The sequence below is a fragment of the Delphinus delphis genome, chromosome 19 (genome assembly GCF_949987515.2).
Source record: "Delphinus delphis chromosome 19, mDelDel1.2, whole genome shotgun sequence".
Taxonomy (NCBI): Eukaryota; Metazoa; Chordata; class Mammalia; order Artiodactyla; family Delphinidae; genus Delphinus; species Delphinus delphis.
Window position 1 is genome coordinate 30,304,794 of NC_082701.1, and position 18,942 is coordinate 30,323,735.

The 18,942-nt window shown below is 38.7% G+C and overlaps 1 protein-coding gene and 1 non-coding gene across 3 annotated transcripts in view; one reads left to right on the forward strand and one right to left on the reverse strand.

The window, feature by feature from the left end:
- RAD51C (RAD51 paralog C) overlaps window positions 1–5,117 on the reverse strand; it is a 33,446-nt gene extending 28,329 nt beyond the window's left edge. For both annotated transcript variants that reach the window (XM_059996738.1, XM_059996737.1), the window contains exons 1-4: window positions 4,992–5,117; window positions 2,852–3,110; window positions 2,103–2,269; window positions 511–644 (exon numbers count right to left, since the gene is read on the reverse strand). In XM_059996738.1, the coding sequence (XP_059852721.1) occupies window positions 511–644; window positions 2,103–2,269; window positions 2,852–3,110; window positions 4,992–5,109 (678 nt within the window). In that variant the 5' untranslated portion in view covers window positions 5,110–5,117. The remainder of the gene's footprint in view (window positions 1–510; window positions 645–2,102; window positions 2,270–2,851; window positions 3,111–4,991) is intronic.
- Window positions 5,118–17,015: 11,898 nt separating this feature from the next.
- On the forward strand, window positions 17,016–17,179 carry LOC132415568 (U1 spliceosomal RNA). The gene has a single exon (XR_009517295.1). It is a non-coding gene; the product is annotated as a U1 spliceosomal RNA (small nuclear RNA).
- Window positions 17,180–18,942: the final 1,763 nt, after the last annotated feature.

The window sequence follows — 18,942 nt, forward strand, 5'->3', positions numbered from 1 at the left end:
TTGGATCAGTAATCAAAAGCCTTTCAACAAAGAAAAAATCAGGACCAGATGGCTTCACCAGTGAATTCTATAAAATGTTTAAAGAATTTACACCAATTTTTCTCAAAGTATTCTGAAAAGTAGAGAAGGGAACTTCCTAACTCATTTTATGAAGCCAATATTACACTGATACCAAAGCCAGACAAAGACATCACCAGCAAAGAAAACCACAGACCAATTACAGATGTAAAAATCCTCAATAAAATACTAGGAAACTGAATCTTGTAGTATATTAAAAGGATTATATATCATGATCAAGCAGGATTTATCCTAGGAATGCAAAGGTGGTTTAACATGAAAATCAATCAATGAAACACACCAGATTAATAGGATGGGCGAAAAAAGCCACATAATCGTCTCAGTTGATTCCGAAAAAGCATCTGACAAAACCCAACACCTTTCATGATAAAAACAATCAACTAATCAGGAATAAAAGAGAGCCTCCTCAACCTGATAAACATTGAGCCATACCTTTGAGTGTTCTGAAAGGAAGTCTGGAAGCAGATAAACTTGTGCCAGTAGCTCTGTGTAGTCACGACAACGAAAATAATAAATATGGGAAAGAATATTTTCAAGAGTGAAATCCTGCAAAGCTTTTGGGTGCTCTGAAATAAACAACAAAACAATTTTAAAATAGTTTTACCTGTCATTTCACAAACTATCATTTCATAATTCCTGACCTCTTATTTTCACCTTTTCCACTGTTTCCTTACATACTAGACTAAAAATTTAGACACATACACAACTAGAGTTTTAATGTCTATCTTTTCATATTTCCAGTTATTGGCTTCCATTGAATAGAAGTAACACAATGGAACTTCTTTCTTGTTTTTTTCATAAGACTCCAAATTAAAAGTTAAAAGGAAAAATGTTGAAAAGCAGCATATTTTTCCCTTAAATGCCACAGTATAATTTGGTATTTAAGTAGAAACAATGATATAAAATTCTCTCCTTAGATTTGTTTTTTTAAAAATAACCAGATTGGTTCTGGACATATTTCAGAGAGAAACAAGTTAAAAATCATTGCATTTAAAAATGTACTTAAGTTTTAATGCTGAAAGAAAAACCAAGAAATTAAATTTCAGAAAATATTTCCTATTACAAATATACATTTAACCAGTTCATTTTTAACCAAAAAACAACAGCTTAATCACACACCACTCATTAAAAACTATATTCCAGTGCTACATCCACAATATTTACAAGATCTTAAGACACTATTACAAATTACACCTGTGACATGGATAGCTTACAGGACTTTCAATAGATATACTGGTCATTGGTTAAAAAGGACACCTAGTACTACAATGAAAATAAAAATATTCAGCTGATTATATTCATTTAAAGGGAATACAAACATCTTAGGAAAAGCTTTATGTTTTTTAACATTTCTAGAAAAAATGCACATCCAAAAAATAAAATACAATAAAGCAAAAGAAAAGCAAAAGAAAACAGTCAAACCAGAAACCATTTAATTTTATGAGTAACTGAAGGACAAGAACTAGAAAACAAATTACCTTAAAAAAAACTTTTTTAATCTAACACTTTATTTCCACATAATAAGCGCAGAAAAACTTCCCAACACTTTTAACAATAGAATTAACATAGTTGTGAAGTCAATTACATACTACTCAGAGCCACATAAGGTCAATCAGCCTAATTTTCCAAACATTTCCAGACATGATTTTTCAAGGCCACACTTGGTTTTTGGAAAAACCAGTATGAAAGTCAATATACACTAAATGCATTGACACAACATTTAATACTCACAGTAAGGTGTCCAGTAACATTAGCTAACACCTGGCAGGCCAGAGCATGATGATTTGAAGTCATACATTGAAATATAGGTTTGTCCCAGAACTCCTGCAGTAAAAAGTGAGGGCCATAAAAGGGGACAAAAAGGCCAGCCCAGGTGTAGCATTTCTCAATTTGTAAGAGAAGTATGAGAGTTTAATACTAGTACACGGTCATTAAGCTTCACGTTCCAAATGGTCTCTTGCTTGAGATGGATACAAATGAAAATTACTTTTATTATACAGAAAAAAGAGCACTTGCCAACTTACCTTCTCCCATATGTGTTCCTGCTATAAGCTGCAGGTGCTGAATGCAGGCATTAGCAAGGTCTACCACTCTATCAACCATAAAACTCCCCTCTGTATCAATAAAAACTGCTTCACCTTCCACTCCTCCAAAACATTCTGGTATCTGCACATCTACTGCCAACTGCATACTGTCAAGAGAAAGAACTGAAGTGACCAAATCATTATCATGATCATCTAAGGCAGTGTTTTTCAAACTCCAAATCACAACCCATTAGATACCACTAAATATTTTATAGGTATAAATATACTCTGCAAAGTAACAGAGATGGTTGACTCTCCACGGCTCCAAACATATGTGAATCAATTGATGAATGGATTAGGGGGAGGGTGTGCCTATAAAACCACAATTAAGGACTCTTTAGTGGTTTTTAGGCTTCTGGGAATGGAACCCTTTATTATACAAAAATCTACTTTCAAACATTTGGCTTTCAAATATATTCTCAGGAATTAATTCTATAATAAAGTAGAAGACTGCTTATTGACCCCACTGACCACAATATACTGTTGCAAAAGAAACACTTCTGAATATCAAAATAATTGTATCAATTTATCAAGATGGGGTGAAGTAAGGCAAATGTTGATTTGTTTGATGCACACATACAGACACACAAAATTAAGAGCATATACATGCCTTTTTTGGTCTCCTAACTGTATACCCACAACACAATACTCTGTTACTTACATAAATGTAAGAGAACATTTTATTTTACCATAATTGTGTTTTTCCAACACCTGGTGCACCACAAATTTCTGTTGTTTTGGTTAAGGGTATGCCACCCCCAAGAATATTATCTAGTGCTGAACAGAAGGTAATTATGAAACTCTGGGTATGCTCCTGCTCAAGAAGTTCCAGTGCTGTGCACTTCTTGCCTGACTCAGCTGTACCAGAATAACTTGTTTTATTTGTGAGACATTCTCTTCTTATAATTTGCAGAGTTTCTAAGGCTTCCTCTTTAGATATCCCAACTTCTGAAAGTAAGAAACAGAAACAAAAACATCTGATTTTAGAAATTTAAAAGTCATATGTTATTGAGTTGTCTTCATTAACTTTAATTTTTAAATAACAAGAATGATGCCAAGAGTACAGAAACATAAAAATGTAACATTCGATTAACTATTTAATTTTTCAAGTTAATAAAGGCATTTATCTATATTTTCTTAGTCTTCACATACTTAAAAGATTTATCTATTACCTCAGAAACAGAATTGAGAAACCTAAGCCTCTAAAGCATTTCTGAGTACCTACAAGAGTATCTATCTCAGAAGGTAGAAATGAAAATGTCCTTTTTTTTTCCCTTTGGTCCTTTTACTATCTCTTTGGTCTTTTACTATCTCTTTTGGTCTTATGAAGCCATAATAAACTTGCTCTCATAAGGTATACAAATTATTTTTTAGAAAAGAATGAAAAATGGCCTCTTTAACTGCCTAAAACAAGATGCAGATTTAAGAAGTGCATGTGCATGTATTATTCATGAAAACATTGGAATGAAAAATTCATGGATCACTGCAAACTATTTAATAAGAAAAATTATTTGATGCACCAATAGCTTAAACAATACACTTATGCTTCCTCAACTATACAATTTCATTCCTGACAACATGGCCTAAGAAGTAAAATGGAAATTACAAAACAAGCTGCTTATGGAAGAAATAATGGAGAGGATATCACTTATGAGTTTGATATATCAGTGCTTGATTGGGTAAGGATATGAACTATAAATTTGGTGCTAACAAAAGACATTAATGGTCCTAAGGAAATGAAAATTCCATCCAATTTAAGAGCCTTAACTCTTCTGATTACTTCGGTTTCTCATTCCTGACCGCACCACTTACTATGTAGTTACTACGCATGGGCAAATTACTTCTTTATGCCTCAGACTTTTCTTCTACAAAATGGGAATGAAACAACACACATAAAAACCTTGGTAGAACACTAAGTCCATCCAAAATGCTTAATAATTGTTAGCTACTATTATCATTCAGATTCTCTCATTTCTTTTTTGTAAAACCAACCTGTTGAAAGAAAATGAGCCCATCAAACTTTGGGGGATACAGTCTTCGGCATAAGACTTAAGACAAATAGTTAACATTGGCTTTACAACATTTGTTCTTGAGTGGAGAGTTGAAACCTTATTTTCAATCGTTAAGGGAAATGACTTAAAATTCTGTTCTATCTTAATAACACAGTTCTGGGCATACTGTAGTGTAATGTGCACAGTGAGAGTGACTGCAGACAGCTTCATTTTTGTGTACCTCAAAAGGAAGTGGTTCCCACCAACATATAATCTACAGTGTTCTGGAATGTGAGTTTGGGGTTTTTTTTTCAGTGAATTACATTAAGAGAAGCGATGTCTTCTTTCTACTGCTTTCTCCAGGTTCTGGGGATTCTACTCCCTTTGTCACTCTTAATTTACCTCATCCTATCACGAACAGTGCATTTCTTAAATTTAATCCCTGCCCCTTGGATTTTGTAACAGCGAAAATTAGCCTGTCTGGATTTCAATCCTGCCTCCACAACTTCCTAGCCCACTCATAATGAAAAGTTACTTAGCCTCCCAAGCATCAGTTCCTTCATCTATATACTGAACATAATAGTCCACGTTAAAAGGGTTCCTTTGAGTATAAATGAGATAATCCTCAGAGGCTTCAGCAGCCACTGGCAGAGAAAGCAACTGGTGAATGTTTCCAAGACCACAGTTCTAACCATTCAAACCACACTTAAGTGGAGTCAAGGAGCTATTTCACGGCGTAAACGCGGCGGTGGGCGGCGGCAAAATCTGGCCGAGAACGGGGATGGAGGCGGCCCCGACAGCGGCCAGAGTGCCTCAGCTTGTAATGGGAGTCCGTTACCTTTGCTGAGCTCGGAGGGTTTCACCTCTAGGAGTTCCTCAGCAGTCTGGAAACCTGCAGACACCAGCTTCACCCTCACCGCTGGGGACAGGGGCAAACTCACTAAATCCCGCTGCATTTCAAAGCCGAACACCTACGCCCGTAGTTGCGCAGACGCAGAAGCGGCCAAGCCCGCGCACGCGCACCCGCCACGCCACGTGACGTCAGACGTAAGGCGGAAGGGTGGGGTCCGCGGCGTGGCTGCACGCGGCCTTGGGCTTTGGGGCTCTGCGGCTCTGCGGCTGTGCGGAAGTCTGGTCACTCTTACATACGTTGCCCCGTTTCCATCGTGATTCTTCCAAATCCCATTTAAAGTTTGTATATCAAACGTACATCCTGACAATAAAAAGATGGATGGAGACCGCAAGATGCAATGCCAGGCCCAGTGGGTCTTACCACATTTCCTCACCTCCACCCTGACCTGTTGGGTGGAGGCCTCAGGGTTGTTAGTAGGAATGATCTCCCCGAATGGGAGCTAAGATACGCACAGACACTGTCATGTTACCGGTTTGGGGTACGGAACAGTCGTATAAAGAATACTCTCCATTCTCGTAATAGGGTTCCAGGGTTTTGGGTCTTCTTGCCGGATGTCCCCCTTGCTGGGCCCCCTCACCTTTCCCGCCCTCGCTCTCGCGAGGGATTGTGGGACAGCCCCCCAGAGCCTCTGGGCGCGGTCGGCGCCGAATCCCCGCAGCCACCCACGTTTTGCCGCGCGCGAGTCGAGTCTGGAGCGTGATGGTTTGAGACCGTTAGTTCTTCACGGCCTGCCTAGAAGTAGCTGGATAAGTAAGCAAGTATAGTCCCCATAGTGGGCTGGGCGTGGGCTCCTCCGGTCCTTGAGCGGGAGGAGTTGGGCTACGCCAGAGCTCCTGTTCTGGTACTGAGTTGGCAAGGGACCACTTCTAAAATAGAGAATTTGGGGGGGAATTGAGAGGCGGTTTGGAAGGTGGCTTGTGAAGTCTTTCCTTGCCCAGGAGAGTATAATTTAAGGGAGAAACTCATTCCGTTCCTTTAGGCGACGATTCTTAGCCTTGACCTTTCTTTCTAGCTTAAAGGAACTCCCTAAATATTGCAAATCAGAGCCCTTTAAGTACATAAGCTCTAAGGAAGGAAATGTGCTGACCGCGTTAGCAAATCCTACACATTTCCAATGCCCACAGCCATGCCGCAAGGAGCATAAGGACATGGAATCTCAGAGCAGTTTTTTTGAAACCAAAGTTAAAACCTAGTACCCTTTTTTCTTCCCTGAGCTACCTCCAAATTGTGAGGTAGCTCTTGGAGTGGGGTGGGGGGAAAATTCTAGAAGTATGTGTCCCCCATTTGATAGGGCAGGAAAAGTCTGGTAGGACTAGTCAAAATGTGGTTTATTTGCCACTCTGTACGTTGCTTATCTTCTAGTGTGTTACACATCTGGACATACAGGGAACATTACATAAATGTTTTCCACTGGGAGAATTCATGCTTATACTTATCAAGTAACCAGGGTCCTGGGTGAAGAAGAGATGGTGTTAACATACTCAGGGATAGCTCTTCAGGTCGTTCAGTGAAACGCAGTGGAATCGGTCGTGTTAGAATTTTGTTTCATTAGCAGTGGGGAGTTAAACTAGTCGACTCTATCTGTAGTTATACTGTTACGCATCATTAATATCTTATCCTGACCCTTGAGTTGCTATAATAATTATTGTTTTCATCATCATTCTTAAGATATGTTTAATGCAGTTTGCTCTATAGTCAGGCTTTCAAACTGGGATCCAGTTTTATGAGGTCAGGCGCCAGGAAATAATGCTGTGGGATTTTTACGGAAGGTGCACCTTCCTATACTGTCAGGTTTTCTCAAATATTTCTTTAGAGAGGGAAGAATTGAATGAGATAAGTGGTGAGCCAGTTAAAACATTTTCTGTTAAACAAGCATTAATATATTGTAGAGTAAAATGCGAGTATAAATTTTAAGATAAACATAATAGTTTGAAGAAAGATCCAGTTTAAACTGGATATTTCAGTAGTCTCCCAGATTTTCCTGCGAGTATGTTATTATTTTCCTTTGCAATTTAGGGTTACTTGATTTTGAGAAGTACTGTTATGGGGAAACTAGCATGAGCTTTGGAGTCATACAAATTTGGGTTTGTATCACATCTTGGGAAATAACCAACTGTGAAACTTTCAGCAAGTTACTCAGTTTCCTCGCCTGCAAATGGAAGATAATAATATTTCTTCCATTAGGGGTTGTAAGAAAGATTAAATGAACAAATATGAAGTGTTTAGACAGAAAAGGTACATAATAAATCTTAAGTTTTTTCTCCACTTAAAAATATTATAATATGTATATTCAGTCGAATAAAGCCTCATTGAACACCTAGCTCAGAGTGCCAATGCTATGAGCCTTTAAAAGGAAAACAATGCCTACAGTTGTAAAGTGCCAAAGAAAAGTGCTTTTACGTATTTTATTTTATTTGACTTGATCCTTATAGTAATCCTGTGAACAGTTTACCCAGGTCCCAATTTAAAACTAGCACATTGAAGATTGGATCACTTAAGCAACATTAAATATTTAACCACTAGTTTTGTTCAGGGTGACAGGACTAACAAAAGAATCTATGCCCTCATGGAGCCTTAATCAGGATTATTATTGAGGTGTGTTGCCTTTCTGACTTGTGTTGTAATCTAGATACAATACTAAGGGTAGGCGTGAGTTACCGATATGCTGTCAATATCTATAATTAAGTATTCAAATAAGGACACATTTTCATGCTGAGTGGGCTATTTTCTAGAGCTGTGGGAGAGGAATAATGTGAATATTTCTGTTATAGCTGAGAAGTTTATTTTCTTTTAGCATAAGAACATAGAACTTTTAAAACTGGTGACCTTGCGTGTTCAAGTGAATTTGAGAATGGGAAAGATAAATGAGTGCTGTTTGGACTAAGAAAAAACCTCTGAATCAAGGTTTAGCTTTAGAGATGGTTGTGATAAAGCTTAAGGCCTCAAACATGTACATTTGGAATAGCAATATCAATTTCACAAGGCCTTGTACATAATGGGAGCTCAAAATATTTGTTGTCCCCAAACTCTTAGACATTGTTCTCACTTGACTTTTGTGATGCCACACTCTGATTTCATTCCTAGGCATCTGGCTTTTCTGACTCGCTTACAATTTTATCCTCCATAACCAGGGCATGAAATGTTACTATAAGGCCCCATAGCTGACCTTTCACTGACTATCCAGTTCTGTTGTCTCCTCTCCTTTCTGGTTCTTCCATTCTCTCTCTGTCTCTCTTATTCACATTCACAGTTCAGTGACTATACACCAATAATTTGTAAATTTATTTTTCTAGCTCTAACCTGTTCTCTGACCTCCAGATGCAAATATCTAATTGCATACAGCACAGTGCTAAATCTCCAACTCAGCCTATCTTAAACCTAACTCATTATCTTCAGCCCATCCCAAAATCTTTTTGTCCTCTTCCTGCATTCCCTACCTCCGTGAACTGAATATCCGTCCTTCCATCTGCACAAACCAGAAACCTAGGAATCTTCCACACCTCCTTCCCTTTAAGTCTCCATCTTCACTATAACCGCAAACCCTATCAATTTTCTCTCTAAAATATCTCGATCATGTCCATGTCTCTTTTTCTAGGCCAAGCTGTCACCATTTCTCTCTTTTTTGTTTTTTGAAGATTTTTTTTATGTGGACCATTTTCAAATTCTTTATTGAATTTGTTACAGTACGGCTTCTGTTTTATGTTTTGGTTTTTTGGCTGTGAGGCATGTGGGATCTTAGTTACCCGACCAGGGGTCAGGGATCAAACCCACACCCCCTGCATTAGAAGGTGAAGTCTAACCACTAGACCTCCAGGGAAGTCCCCACCATTTCTCTTATAGGTACTGCAAGAGCCTTTTAGCAGGTCTCTCTGCATCTTGTCTTCCCCTTCCCTCTAGTCTGTTCTCCCATGCTGCAGACAGGGTCCTTTCTAGAGTATATTTCATTTCCTATAACTCCCTATTTTACTCTTGGGATAAAGACCAAATTTCTTAATAAGACTTACAAAAAGTCTTGCATGTTCTGGCTCCTGTTTCCTCTTTAGTTGCATCCTTTCCCTCTCTCCCCTTTACTCTTTTTTTTTTTTAATCTATCTATCTATTTATTTATTTATTTTGGCTGCCCCGGGTCTTAGTTGCAGCATGCAGTCTTCTTAGTTGCGGCATGCATGCAGGATCTAGTTCCCCGACCAGGAATCAAACCTGGGCCCCCTGCATTGGGAGCGTGGAATCTCACCCACTGGACCACCAGGGAAGTCCTGTCTCACCTTTACTCTTTACACTCCAGCCACTCTGGTCTTAATTCCATGTGTGTGCCACAACATGCCTCACTGCTTCACCCAATTAACTACTATTTATTTATCCTTCAAATCTCAGCATTCATTGATCTCTTCTCTGACTCTGAACCTCTACCTCCAACAAGCCCCCTTGAAACTAGGTCAGATCTCCCCTTTAAGGCTCTCATAACATCAGATGTCTTTGTGTGATCAGTTATTTAGCATATGTCTACCCAACTAGAATGAAAGATTCAGTAGAACAGGGACCATGTGGATTTTACTCGTTTTCCTAGAGCCCCTAGCCCAGTGTATGGCTTATAGGAGGTGCTCAGTATATATTTGTTAAAAGAATGGATGATTAGGTGATTGACCTCTCTCATTTTTTTTTTTGTTTTGTACTCTTAAGTAGGTGGGAAATATATACGTGTGGGAAGTAGAAAACAAATAAAATACCAAAAATATAAAGAACATAAAACTGATTTATAGACCTTTTCTTTTTTATTTTATTTTGTTATTTAAAATTTTTTTAATTGAAGTATAATTGATTTACAATGTTTTAGGTATATAGCAAAGTGATTCAGTTATATATATATATATATTTTTTCAGATTCTTTTCATTATACACTATTGTAAGATATTGAATATACTTCCCTGTGCCCTACAATAGGTCCTTGTTGTTTATCTATTTTATTTATAGTAGTGTTTATCTGTTAATCCCAAATTCCTAATTTAACCCCCTGCCCTTTTCCCTTTGGTAACCATATATTTGTTTTCTATGTCTGTGAGTCTGTTTCTGTTTTGTAAATAAGTTCATTTGTATCATATTTTTTAGATTCCACATATAAGTGATATCATATGATATTTGTCTTTATCTGACTTACTTCACTCAGTATGATAATCCCTAGGTCCATCCATGGAAATGGCATTATTTCATTCTTTTTTATGGCTGAATAATATGTCATTTTGTGTGTGTGTGTGTGTGTGTGTGTGTGTGTGTATGTGTAGATATGTACCAGATCTTCTTTATCCATTTATCTGTCAATGGACATTTAGGGTGCTTCCATGTTCATAGATCTTTTCTTCAGTTCATGTTACTGAACCAAACTTGGGTCGACTCACCATGCACAGTAAAGCCAATCTACTGGCACTGGGTTGTGGTGAAGGAAAGTACAGCATTTATTGTAAAGCCAAGCAAGGCCTATGGGCAGCTAATGATCAAAAGACCCAAACTCCCCAATGGCTTAAAGACAGGATGAGAGAGACGGTTGTGGGGTGCTTGATCAGCTCATGGACATTCTTCTGATTGGTTGGTGCTGAGGTCATTGACAGTCAACATCATCAGCATTCTGGTTCCAGCCTGTCTGGGGTCAATGTACTTGTGGTCAGCATGCAGTTAACTTCTTTCACCTGGTGGGGGTTTCAGTATCTGCAAAACAGCCCAAGAATATGGCTCAGAATATTATCTATAGCCCTTAAGGAGGAGCTAAACTTCCTTGACTTTGTTTAATGGCTATTAACTATTATTATTTTGTTTTGCTTGATTGTTTTCTTTTGTTTCTGCATTTTCTCACTTCTCTGATTAAATTCACTCTTTGGAACTCTTGGAAGGCCTAGGAGGCTAAAGTTTTTCTACAAACAAAAGGCAGGCAGAGGACATGGGGACAGGGGTTCTGTCCTGGGAAGGCCCCATAGGGTCCTGCTCAGTTACAATCCCTCCCTTTTCTTTGCTACCCCACAGTCTTGAGGGGAAACAGGTGGAGGACAAGAAAGGGAATAAAGTTCTGAATTGAGAGGTTAATCATAAACTCAGCAGAGGAACTCAGTTTTAAGGGGACTCAGTTTCACTCAGAGATAATAGTGTTAACATTTTGGTTTATTTTAATCTTCTTATAACTTCATATAATGCATTTATTTGAGTTATGATAGTTGTGATCAAATTGTGAAGAAATGTATATATCTTGTTTTTCACTTAATATTTTGTCAAAAACTTTCTCCATATGATTAAAAACTATTTTAAAATTAAGTTTAATGGCTGGATATTATTCAGTCCTAAGGCCCATCTTTCTAATCAGTAGCCTATAAAGACAGTTAAATTATTTCCAGTTTTTTGCTGTGATGAGGTACTGTGTGCTCTGGAGCTCGCTTTTTCGAGGATGCCCATGTGTGCCCTTGTGGTTACTCTCAAGCGCATGCTCTCTCTCTGTCTCTCTCTCAATACATTTCTGGTAGTAGAATTCCTAGGTCAAAAAGTATGCACATTTTCATTTTGAATCTTTTTTTTATTTTTTGGCTAGGCCGCATGGCTTGCAGGATCTTAGGTCCCTGACCAGGGATTGAACCCTGGGCCACGGCAGTGAAAGCGTTAAGTCCTAACCACTGGACCACCAAGGAATTCCCCATTTTGAATCTCATTGCCAAATGTTTGCACGACTTACACTCCTACTAACAGTGTATGAGGACTGGTTTTCCTGCCTCCACCCTAGCACTGGCCTTTAGCAGTCTTTAAATGGTGAGTTTTTAAAATTGAGGTATAATTGACTTTAAATGGTTATTATTATCTTTTATGACTAAGAGAGGTTAAAAGTCTTTTCATATAATAATTTTATTAGCCAAGTGTATTTTATCATTGTAACTGTCTCATTATATCATTTGCCCACTTTTAATTTTTAATAGTGGCAAGATACACATAACGTAAAATTTACCATCTTTGGGAATTCTCTGGCAATTCAGTGGACCACCAGGGAAGTCTCTAACTAGGCTACTTTTAATTAAAATATGTATTTGTAATAGGTCTATGTTTTTATTATTAGAAACAATAACTAATGTTTATTATGAAAGGCCAAGCATTCTGCTCAGTTTTGTCTGATGTTAAAACCCGAAATCCAGGGACTTCTGTGGTGGAGCAGTGGTTAAGGATCTGCCTGTCAAGGCAGGGTACATGGGTTCGAGCCCTGGTCCAGGAAGATCCCACATGCTGTGGAGCAACTAAGCCCATGCACCACAACTACTGAGCCTGTGCTCTAGAGCCCACGTGCCACAACTACTGAGCCCTTGTGCCACAAATACTGAAGCCTGTGCACCTAGAGCCCGCCCTCTGCAACAAGAGAAGCCACCGCAATGAGAAGCCCTCACACCACAATGAAGAGTAGCCTCTGCTCGCCACAACTAGAGAAAGCCCATGCACAGCAATGAAGACCTGATGCAGCCAAAAATAAATTTAAAAAAAACACAGAAGGGCTTCCCTGGTGGCGCAGTGGTTAAGAATCCACCTGCCAAGGCAGGGGACACGGGTTCGAGCTTTGGGCCGGGGAGATCCCACATGCCACAGAGCAACGAAGCCCGTGTGCCACAACTACTGAGCCTGCACTCTAGAGCCCGCGAGCCACAACTACTGAGCCCACACACCACAACTACTGAAGCCCACGTGCCTAGAGCCTGTGCTCCACAACAAGAGAAGCCACTGCATGAGAAGCCCGCGCACCACAACGAAGAGTAGCCCCCACTCGCCGCAACCAGAGGAAAGCCCGCGCGCAGCAACAAAGACCCAACACAGCCAAAAAGAAAAAAACACAAAAAACCAAAATCCATATGCTGCCAACTCTCTCTCACATGCATATTGTATCATACAGGCTATTTACCTAATCTGTATACTGCATATATCTTCCCACTTTGTCATGTGTATTTAAACTTTATGAAGTTTTCTATTTTATTGAGGTTATGTATATGCAAACTTACATTTAATTCTTACTTTGGTAACATGCATAGAAAGTCTTTTCTTGGGAATTCCCTGGTGGTCCAGTGGTTAGGACTCTGGGCTTCCACTGCAGGGGGTGCAGGGAACTAAGATCCTGCAAGCCATTAGGCTCAGCCAAAAAAAAGTCTTTCTTTTCTTCAAAATTATTATAAGCATAATCATCTGTATTTTTCCTACATATGGTTTATGATTTAATTTGAATATTTTAATCTATCTGATTTTTTAAAATGTAAAGTAGGAGGAAGGAAGGAAGCATTTTTTTTTTCCTTTCCAGTGGTGAGCCAATTTTCTAAGTATTCTTTATTAGGTAATTGATGTTTTCCCCTACCTATATGAAATGCTACCTTTATCATATACTTTTTTTTTTTTTGGCCGCGCTGCAAAGTATGAGGGATCTGAGTTCCCCGAACCCGAACCCCTGCAGTGGAAGCTCGGATTCTTGACCACTGGACCACCTGGGGAAGTCCCTATCATATACTTTTATGTACGTAGGTCCTATATTCCTGGTATAAAACCTACTTAGTTATTGTGTATGTTCTTTTAATATTCTATTAGATTCGGGTCATAAAGATTTTATAGGCTTAGTTAAGAGATTTGCATTTTTGTTCATAAGTAAGATTAATCTGTGAGATGATTACATCTATAATACTCTTTCTGGCAGCAGAGTTTTGCAACCTTTGTAAAATGAACTAAGAAGCTTCTCTACTTTTTCTATGCTAACTTATGTTAGTATTTAACATAAACGCATGTATTTCCTTATATTTTTCTCATCAAAGAAATGTTGTGGCTCTCCTCAAAGGATGTTAAGCTCTGCAGGGCTTCTGTGAGGATTGTAGCATTAATGTTTTAATGTGCTTGAGCTACAAGAGAATGGACAGTCACCTTTTGCCCTAAGACAGACTGTCTTGGACAGACATTTTGATAACTAGGTCAGTAACAATGAAGTTCTCATGAAACACTGAAACTAGCCTTGGGAAGGACTCTGTTATTTAAGAAAGTGCTGCTAGGGAATTCCCTGGTGGTCCAGTGGTTACTTTCACTGCACCAAGGGCTTGGGTTTGTTCCATGGTCAGGGAAGTAACATCCCACAAGCCGAGCAGCCAAAAAATGAAATGAAATGAAATGAAATGAAATGAAATGAAATGAAAAGTAAAATAAAATAGCACTGCTAGCACTATTACAATAGCAAAGACATGGAAACAACCCAAGTGCCCATCAACAGATGACTGGTTTAAGATGTGGTCAGTGTGTATGTGTGTGTGTGTGTGTGTGTGTGTGTGTGTGTGTGTGTGTGTATATGTATATAATGGAATATTACTCAACCATAAAAAAGAATGAAATTATTGCCTTTTGCAACAACATGGATGGACCTGGAGAATATACTATGTGAAGTAAGTCAGACAGAGAAAGACAAATACAATATGATATCACAATACAGAATCTAAAAAATAATACAAATGAATCTATGTAAAAAACAGAAACAGACTCACAGTCATAGAAAACTTATGGTTACCAAAGGGGAAAGGAGGCAGGGGGAGGGAAAAATTAGTAATATGGGATTAACATATACAAACTACTATACATAAAATAGATAAGCAATAAAGACTTACTATATAACACAGGTTACTAAATTCAATATCTTGTAATAACCTATGGTGAAAAGAATCTAAAAAATATATATGTGTGTGTGTATATATATATATATATATATATATATATACACTGAATCACTTTGTTCTACACCCAAACCTAACACAATATTGTAAATCAACTATACTTTATAAATAAAAAGAAAGCACTGCTACTCACAGATCTTCTGAAAATGGCATTTTGAATTTAAGAGTTGTTTGGTGATAACAGTAGTCTACTTCATAGATACCACTTTTTTCCCTTATGTATGTGGTTCCCAACCAGATTTCAAGATGTCTAACTTCTATTTCACAAAACAAAATGCAGATATTTTGTTTCTAGATTACATATGCATGTATGTTTATGTATATGTGTATATGAGTATATATGTTACATAATACTTTCTTTGGAGGAGAGAGTTTATAAAAATCAAACTGGTAGACAGACTTCAGGAATAGCTGCAGTTCACATCATGACCTCCTTCTTCCACCCACCCCAGTATTTTTTTCTCTCTCCATCTCAGATACCTATGTGTTCTCAGTTATTGCTTGCTGGTTTTTAATAAGATAATTTTTACAAATAGTGTTATTTCTTTCTGTTTTAAAGATACAAAACTTGGGAATTCCCTGGTGGTCCAGTGTTTAGGACCCAGTGCTTTCACTGCGGTGGGCCCAGGATCCACCCCTGGTGGAGGAACTAAGATCCTGCAAAAGCTGTGTGGCGCAGGTGGGGAAAAAAAAAAAAGATATAAAACTCTGGTTAATTTATTTTGATGGAGGAGAGAATACCAGAAGAGTCCTTCTGTAGGATAAAAAGACTTGAGAAGTAGGGTAGTTCTAGTGTGATTTTGGAGAGACAACTGAAGAACAGTTAAACTTGGAAACTCCAATTCTAATATACACTGACGCAGGAAGGAGAGATTAAGAAGAATGATAATATTGATTAAGTGGATGTGGAATATGTGATACATTAACCACTACCTGAGACGGGATTTGCCCTTTTTGAAGTGGCTAATATAGTGTAGGAGGGCCCAGGAGTTTCTTTTTTTTTTTTTAATTTATTTTATTTATTTATTTTTGGTTGCGTTGGGTCTTCGTTGCTGTGTGTGGGCTTTCTCTAGTTGCAGCGGGCAGGAGCTACTCTTCATTGCGGTGCACGTGCTTCTCACTGCGGTGGCTTCTCTTGTTGCAGAGCACGGGCTCTAGGTGTGCGGGCTTCAGTAGTTGTGGCTGCGGGCTCAGCAGTTGTGGCACGTGGGCTCAGTAGTTGTGGCTCAGGGGCTCTAGAGCGCAGGCTCAGTAGTTGGGGTGCACGGGCTTAGTTGCTCTGCAGCATGTGGGATCTTCCTGGACCAGGGATCAAACCCTTGTCCCCTGCATTGGCAGGCGGGTTCCCAACCACTGTGCAACCAGGGAAGTCCCCAGAGTTTCTTGTAGGATAGATTGATTCTTCAGTAGTCTTGTTTTGGATTTCAGACACCCATGAAAAAGCAAACGAATGACCCTGTGCTTGTAATGTTGGGCACAACAGGGTTTAAGGATAAATCGAAACACAACTTAGTCTTGCTTAGGAGAGGAGACACTCTTGATCACAAAAGTGATTTCCAACGGTGAGGGTCATCACACTCCAGCTGAACAGACCCCCTACGGCTTATCCAAATACCTGCTGTAGGAGGGAGCGTTTTGTGAGTTTTCCACTTACTTGGTTTAGAATTAGTGTTTGTGTAACTGCTCTTGCAAGTGAGGGTGATCATATGCTGCATATTTGAAAGAGCATATTTTGTACTTTTGCTTGAAACTTTGAACTGACAGCCTATTTTTAGCACTTCCTGGACTGAATTTTTTAATGTACTTTTGCCAAATTTCATCTTTTCAGACTTGCTCTTTCTGTTACGTGAATATCAGCTTGCTGAACTGCGCCAGAATCACAGCGACGTCATTAGCTCCAAGCCCTTGAAGGAAGGAACGAATTTGTTACCTTTATATCCGTAGAGCGTCTTTGCCTTTTTCATTCCACTAACTATACCAGGAAAAGGACGCAGTGAATGAGATCAGCAAAAGGGGTGTGGAACATGTAGATAAGAGCAGTGACTGCCGGTAATTCTTACACTAGGCATTGTATTTCCTAAGATTTGGCAATATCTAGATATACAAAATATTGCTGCATGGTAATTATAGTTTGAAAACTGTATTCCAGCAGTGGGGGTTGGGTTGTAAAGTGCATGAGAAAAGTGACCCCATCTTTAGAGTGATTTGAATCTGAGGGTGAGGTACCAGCGAATGCTAGCAACTCATACTTACCTGGCAGGGGAGACACCATGATCACGAAGGTGGTTTTCCCAGGGCGAGGCTTATCCATTGCACTCCGGATGTGCTGACCCCTGCGATTTCCCCAAATGTGGGAAACTCGACTGCATAATTTGTGGTAGTGGGGGACTGCGTTCGCGCTCTCCCCTGTTTCTTTTGTTTATTAAAGGAAGTTTCATATTGTAGGCTTTTATTCTATGGGTTGGGCAGTTTCTGGCACGTTAGGGGTAGTGTTCTGAGAAAAAATTTGTCTCAGTTTTTCTGTTTCTGGGGAGATTTCTTTTCGTACTTTGCCTGTGATCGTTAAAAATCGGAGTTGGTGATTTCTTAGAGAGGGCGCTGAGATTAGAATGTACCCACGTCTCCTCCTAGGCAGGTAGAGTCCAAGTTAATGGGGTCTTATATTAGTGTGAGGTATGAGGGTGGAGAGTGTGAGTTTTACGCTTTTGGGCAAAGGGATGATTAACTTCCGCTCCGCGGTGTTTTTTCAAAGCAAGAAGACCCGTTTAGTTTGTGGCAGTGAAATGAATGTTAATTTTATTTGGTTTTTTCCTGATTTTGTGTACGGTGAAAAACGAGAATTAAGGTTTAATTCTGATTGGTTTAGTTTCAATTTGAAAACTAGGTTCTTGAGGGCGTTGAAATAACCAGGATGTTGTTCTCTTAAGTAGCTATTTTTCTTTGCAGTACCTGAATTTGGGAGTTTTGAACCGTTTTAATAGATCCGTCTCTCATTTATTATATAATGAATGCTTCATCTGGATTGGATGTGGGTATTTTTAAAGGTCCCCTACTAGTGTCTTTGAGAATCGATTGCTGTAAACTAGAATATATCTGCAAACAGCTGCTATTCCTGTATGTGCTGCTGATTGCTTGCGTTTCAGTTTCAGGGTATGGTGTGTTCTGGTTCTTCCTAGTTTCCAGATCTAGCTATTCTGAGGATTTCTAGTGATCTTCACACTCATGTTTACCTGTCTTGTAAAAGCAGTTCCTGCTGCTTCTCTTTTAGAACAAATCCTTGTCCATCTGTACTTAGTCACTTCCTGACCCTCAGCAATCTGACCAGGGCCTGAAATATAAAAATATGATCCCTCAGTTGGCTTCTAAGTTTAAGTACTCACCTGATAAAGATAGTTACCTGAGTGCTGTTCTGGGGCCTTTGTTTAAAACTGAACATGAGAGACACAAAGTACAGATATTTTGCAGCATGTTTTTAAAATTTGTATCCAAATAACACATATACTTCGTTTAGAAAATCAAATAGTCCTTTTAGGTTTCTAAACTAAGTTCTTTGCCTACTTCTTCCTGTTCTCCAGGTCCCCTTCAGACGGAGACACTTTCCACTCTAAAAACAACTAAAATTTGATTCTTCTGAAATTTATGAACCTCTGTGTTTCTAAACCAGAAATATCTAGATATTTAGATAATATCTAATTAGATATTTAAATAATATCTAAAATATTATCCTTTAATGCATCCATTTTTGACATTGCCTATTTTTGATAATGTAAATGAAGATTTAGCTCTCTTGCACCACCATTTCTTCTCTATTTTTCCTAATTTAGTTTAAAAACCATTTGGTTAAATCACTTGGTTAAATCAGTATTCAGTGTTCATATTATTCTTAGGCAAACATTATTCACAGCAGAGCATTGTCATTGAATGTCATTGTTTCCTTTAATTTTATTTTTCCTCTGGTTAGTTTTTTTCCCCTTTTGGTGGTTTTTTTTTTTTTTTTGGCCATGCAGTGCAGCATGCAGGATTTAGTTCCCCCACCAGGGATTGAACCTGTGCCCCCTGCAGTGGAAGCGTGGAATCCTAACCACTGGACACCAGGGAATTCTCCCCCTCTGTTTAATTTTTACCTTTTTTCATTTGGTTACTTTTCTTTTACCTATTCCTAATTCTTCCCA